This window comes from Dinoponera quadriceps, unplaced genomic scaffold, assembly GCF_001313825.1.
Source record: "Dinoponera quadriceps isolate SergipeBrazil2010 unplaced genomic scaffold, ASM131382v1 scaffold188, whole genome shotgun sequence".
Lineage (NCBI taxonomy): Eukaryota > Metazoa > Arthropoda > Insecta > Hymenoptera > Formicidae > Dinoponera > Dinoponera quadriceps.
The window spans coordinates 68,297-74,584 of NW_014554290.1; the positions used below are offsets into that span (position 1 = coordinate 68,297).

Genomic DNA, 6,288 nt, shown 5'->3' on the forward strand with positions numbered 1-6,288 from the left:
CTCGCCGCAGAAAATCATCAGTTGTTAACCATACATCATCACTGCTGCATCCATAGTACGATGTACGAAAACGTTTATACATATCGTAAAGTATAGCGTATCTTCTCTTTGCAAAGTCCAAATTCATATCATCGTACGGATAACACTCTGAATTTAGATAGAGTTTTGCGTTGATCAAATTGCTGTTGTCGAATTGAGTTATATTTTCCGCCATGACATTCTTCCGACCAGTCTGTAGTGCAAAAATAAAATATCGTGGTTTTTCCAAATTAGTGACAGTTTTGACAGGCCACACGTGTTTGGTCGTGTTTTGTAGCAGAGGAAATTCATACAGGTGCCACGAGCGGAAACTCATGCTCAGGTATTGGCCGTTCTCCAAGGTTCTCAATAAGGAGAGCTTATTGATATCGTTCAAGAGTACGTGAGGCATTCTCCATTACATCTTGAATAACTCCACCTTAGGCTCCAACGCCGATGATCCATGTAGACAGTTGTTGTCACTGTGCGATCATATGATAATCAATTCGTGGCGCGCATTAATCACTATACGCCTATAGTCTTCACAAAATCCTAGCAACATGCTGAGCGGTACGCAAAAGTTGAAGTATCCATCTGCCGAATGAACGTTGATCGTATCCCACGAAGCATTTTTCATGCCAACAATTTTGTCAGAAGATAACGATACATAATTCTTGAGCGTGCAGGTTATTCCAACGTTTCTGTTACGATCAATCTCCACACCATCCAGTTCATAACAAATCTCATCAAACATGAATGCGACGCAATTATTTCTCAATGTTACAGCCACATTTTCGGCTGTCGCTTGTGCAATTATTTTTTCCTCAACATAAAGATAACTCTCTCATGGCAATGTGTATAAATCCTGCTGTTGTATGGGTATTCTTATCTCATCGCTATATCCTAACGTTTTTTGGCGTATGAGTTGTACGTGTGAGATTCAATCTTGACGATGCGATCGTCAAAGATCGGCTCACCAACAATATATATATGTCTTATTCTACAAACATGTATGAGTAATATTTTCTTTATTATTCCAAATGAGTACTACATATAAAAAAATGTATGAATAACTATAGCGGTATATTATAATGCCTCCATGGAAACGTGTCGATCCAGTTGGGTATGATATACCGCTTGTCATCGTATGGACTTAGAGCGATTTTTGTTTCAGACACTGTGTAAACTTTGTGTAATTTCGATCTTATATACGATTGTTGACGACATTTTTCGACTTCATCTCTCAAACATTGTGTATAGTCGTTAAAGGTTATCGTTCGCGCTATGACGCTACATTTGTCGCCTTTGGCCTATTTCGTGTCCTTTTTCCCGTGTACTCTCAGTGCGTATATCTTCACTCTAAGTCCGACGAATTCTGTCATTACAGTTCCGTTATTTTCATCTTACATAAGGCCCGGAACCTTCTTATTTACAAGCGGTATATCGTACGCGTTGTCAGCGAGATAATCACTCGTATCGAATTTATGAATATCGCGTTTCATGTGCTCATAAATGTCTTCGCATTCTATGTGGTAAATTAGACTGTCGGTGTCGGTGTGTATAATTTTACATTTTTCGCGATATGAAGGAGACATGTACTCGTGGTAAAATTCATACAAGCAAACCTTTGATATGTCGAAGATGCACATTTCCACATATATCGGCTTGTTGAATTTCATTTCGAGTTTTCGTAATTCGACGGCAATGAAGTTTTCTGTGAAAATGCTTTGGCTATGAAAATTTGGTTTCGCGATCATTGCATCAGCACCGTGTCGTCCATCCCATTTTGTCAACAGTTTAACATCTACATGATTGCGTACATTTTCCATCGTTTTTCCAAATACAGCATTGTTCATCAATTTATACAAATTTTTCTCGAAATTATTCGTAGCTTGCGTTCTAAACTGTGTATTTAGTCCAATGTAATCGCGGAGCCACGGAGATTGAGCGAATTGGAATATACGGTGTATCTTTGTAATGCGAAGACCGTGACGCGTGCACTGCTGCAGGTTGCGATAATGAATAACATAACGCTGCTTATCGTATAATGTTGCCAATAACTTATCCTGTATTTTACCGGGTAGTTTGGTGCGCGTTGGACAAAACGGTAGGTCAGCGTGAGCGTCGTGCAAATGTTGCGGATATTCTAGGTCGATCTCGAGAATATAACCTATGGGTGAATCGACAGCGATTTGAAAATGTAACAAATGTTGAAACATCTGTGACCCCGAAATTCGGCGTAAGGCAGCGGTTGACACATTGCCCAACCGTACAGATTGTTTACGTCAAAGTACATCAAGTACGACGATGGTTTCGATGAATCGTAAGACTGCATGTACTTGTTACTGGCCTATGCGTATCTACCGGAACATCGACTGAGACCGCCGCGTATACCACGTTCGATGAACATGACCATATCGATATCAATGAGCAATTCAAAATTTATGCCGGTATGTTTTAACATAGCATCCCAAGTGAAACCCGGTAAAGTATAATAATGTGCAGAATCTAATCCGTAACTTTTGATGCAACTATCCCGGAAATTTTCAAAANGTTCGATTAACATGACCATATCGATATCAGTAAGCAATTCAAAATTTATGCAGGTATGTTTTAACATAGCATCCCAAGTGAAACCCGGTAAAGTATAATAATGTGCAGGATCTAATCCGTAACTTTTGATGCAACTATCCCGGAAATTTTCAAAAGTATCGGCTAATAATAAGACATCAGTCTTCAGATATAAATCGCTGTATTCATTCAAGGTTTGAATAGAGAATCGTTGCCAGACGTTCGCAGCGTGCGCGTAATCGCTCTCTGATACCGTATTACCCGTCAACGAACTATAAAACGATTCTCGTGGTGGTAAACACGGGTCCTGCAGCTTGTCCACGCAATCAAGGTATTCATATGGAAAAACACCCTTTCGCGTCAATAAATCAAAATCGGATAGATTTGAAAATGTGGACTATAAAATTTTTTATTTTTCTTTGTCGAGAAAAGATGCTAATTTTTTGAGACTGGTATTTAGAAATTTGTATGAATCGATGAATCGTAACTATATGCAATTTCGTGAATCAGATTTTTTGGCTGTATCTTGGACGTGCTTCGTAAATGATATATATTTTTCTTTTGATATCGGCAGCACATTGATCAAGCCTTCAAATGAATTTGCTATTTCCATGATAATAAAATGTGAATCATAGCCGGATAAATTATGAAAAACCATTGGAATGTAATATGAATGTTTATAATTTAAATTGCACTTTGAATGCGTGGGACCTCTCTACCGTCCGATGAGATGGCAATGATAGCGTACGCGTACGCGTGTATCCTCTTTCTCGCACACGTGACAGTGCGTTGCGCTATTAAATGTTTCCAAATGTTCGTTTGATAAAGTTTCCATGGAGACATTTGTTGATAAGACTAATTTTACGCGGTGCGCTACCTCTTCGAGTTGCTCGACGAACCGTGAGACGCAATTACTATCGCGACGGCTTCGAAAATACGATAATGACTCATCATACGAGCAATGTAAATAATACGCTATGCTGACTACCCTATAATGCTGATACGCGTGAGATTTGCGATCCTCTCCATCCTCCTCCTCCTCGCTCGTAGTCTTCTGTAAGATGCACTTCAGATCGGCGTACACGACAAACGGTAGACGCTCTTTCCTGTTGTAGTTGCAAAAACTGAGCCATTTGTCGTCCTCGCTAGGCAGCAGGATGGCGCAGTCGTTCATTTCTCCACAATCTATAGTATGGACCTGCAACCTTTCACTCGAACTAAAATAGTGCAAGCATCTGCAAAAAAACATTTTAATTAATATTCATTTCAAAATATATTTATAATATTTTTTTTACAAATTTATACGTACCGGCTGCAGATATACTTCTTATGATCATGTTTGCTTAGTTGCGAGCTCACAAGTCGGGACAAGTTTTTTATCCATACAAAGTGTCCAACATTATCATTTCCTGGATCTGGCAAGTACAACAAGTTGACATGTCTGTCCATCTTGCGGTCAGTGAGACGTATCGAAAGGATCACATGTGTCGTTTTTCCTTTTTCTGTTTTCTTCTTTTTGGCACTGTACACGTTGATGGATATATTGTTTTGTTGTTCGAAGTTTGTTATTTGATTTACACACAATGGAAACTCAATGTTCTGTAAATTGAGCACTGTTGTATAGTGTGGGTACAAGAATGCACTATTTGCGTCTCTATCGGCTGGATACAGAGCCGCAACCATTGCCCACGCGAAACACGCATTGTCTCTAAATTTAACGTTGATTACCGCTTTCTTGATCTGTATCTCGCGCGGTAACTCAATGTGGCATCCCGCACGCATCGGATTGTACTTGTTCACATTGATTGTTAGGTTGAGTATTCGCGACAATGCCCATCCGCTATCACGTTCCTGAAATTCTTCTAAAGATGCCAAAGTGGGCTCGATAACACGTCGCTAATACCACTCTTCGAGATCGGATGCGCGAAAGAGTTCAAAGTTTTTTGTGATAATACTTTTGTTTGCGCGTTTATCACCCGTGACAAACTCACCGTTAAATGCAGTGTTCACTTTCACACTTGCGTGTCTCTCCCTAGCGTTTCGTACATGTTCAAGCACTATGTCCTTCGCACTCTGGAGAAATCGAAGAGGTTCGATAAAATTTACATTTATAACCGCACCAGTTAATACGCGGCTATTGAAAGCAGTGTCTATTTCACGCCACAAGAGTCCTGCGTTTGAATGTTCGGCGCCAGTATGTACAAAACGCGTACGCAATAAATGTTTTAGTCCTTCGAGTCGCATAATTCGAGCAATTAACGATTGTTGAACACCGATCGATAATCTCGGTCGTTTCGCTCGACTATGTCCTTCCAACGACTCGAGGCATTCATCACACCGTTCCTCCCACACGTTGTACTCGTCTCGCGAACTCAATCGAGTGGATTGGTCCCACAGTACACGTTCAGTTCGCGCGAGTTTTCCATTTTTTTTTCATTAAACACTGACAACTCTCAAAATTATCTTTCAGGTTTTTATAGACGATTAAAGCAAATAGTCATCAATAAATTTCATAGTCTTCCTTCTTATCCGTATAGTTCTTTAGATATGTTCACTGTCACACGTTTGTTACTAGCGTATGCATACAGGACACAAATTGCACGGAAGTATTTGAAAGAGTGGTCCATTGCAATTCGCACAAAATCTTCCGTCTATNAATCCCACAGTTCACGTTCAGTTCGCGCGAGTTCTTCCATTTTTTTTTCATTAAACACTGTCAAAATTATCTTTCAGGTTTTTATAGCCGATTAAAGCAAATAGTCATCAATAAATTTCATAGTCTTCTATCTTATCCGTATAGTTCTTTAAAAATGTTCACTGTCGCACGTTTGTTACTAACGTATGCATACAGGACACAAATTGCACGGAAGTATTTGAAAGAGTGGTCTATTGCAATTCACACAAAATCTTCCGTCTATCGCATCGTGTCTTTCAATCAGATGCTTTTGAACGCCGTATATGTGTGTGAATAAGTTTGTCACTCGCAATATACATGAAGCACAAAACGCTGCATTGCCTCCTGTAGAGTAGAAAAAATAGATGCAACACATTTTTGTTTGTCCTCAGCGCATTGATTTCCGCATTACACATCACTTTAACCTCCTTTTCCATAAAGTCATCGCTACAGTCACTGAGAACATCACTATCGTCTGTAAGAATTTGGTTATCATCGGATGAATCGGATGAATCCATTATTGTTTCAAAATCCTTGTCCACTTCAACATCATTGTCCACTTCCATTTTTTAGAATCTTCTGAAAAAACTTATAAAATCTTCTAAAATCTTCTAAAACACTTCTCACACAACTTTTCTCATTATTTAACTCTTTTTTTACTGATCACTGTGCAGTGCCTTCGCTTGAACAACCTACTATGATCTTTCGCTTTTTAATATACCGACATTGACTGGTACAAACTGACTGTACGTTACTGCCTTATATTTCCTCTTTTAAGGTGAAAAAAATAGGGGAAGTGATAGACTCTGAAGATATCGCCGACCCATCTGGGAAAAAGTTCACAATGTGCTCTGATGACAAATCCAAGTATCTCCATAAGCGTTTAGCGAAGGTTTTCGACAACAGTTTCGATAAAAGGTTTTATCAGCATTCTTCGTAACAAACCTATGCATATCTTACATTCTCTGATAATGAATCCATCAGCGCTTGAAGGTTTTCGAAAACAGTTTCGATAAAAGGTTTTA

The 6,288-nt window shown here is 39.2% G+C and overlaps 1 protein-coding gene and 1 pseudogene across 1 annotated transcript; both read right to left on the minus strand.

Annotated features, from left to right (window-relative positions):
- Positions 1–1,421: 1,421 nt before the first annotated feature.
- LOC106742073 lies at positions 1,422–2,434 on the minus strand (annotated as a pseudogene).
- A 1,069-nt stretch (positions 2,435–3,503) lies between these two features.
- LOC106742076 lies at positions 3,504–5,829 on the minus strand. Its single transcript, XM_014614701.1, has 5 exons — positions 5,683–5,829; positions 4,581–4,662; positions 3,899–4,451; positions 3,578–3,824; positions 3,504–3,515 (listed from the first exon to the last, which is right to left on the minus strand). Exons 1-5 carry the CDS (start codon positions 5,827–5,829, stop codon positions 3,504–3,506), a joined length of 1,041 nt encoding a protein of 346 aa, XP_014470187.1.
- Between the last annotated feature and the right edge of the window lie 459 nt (positions 5,830–6,288).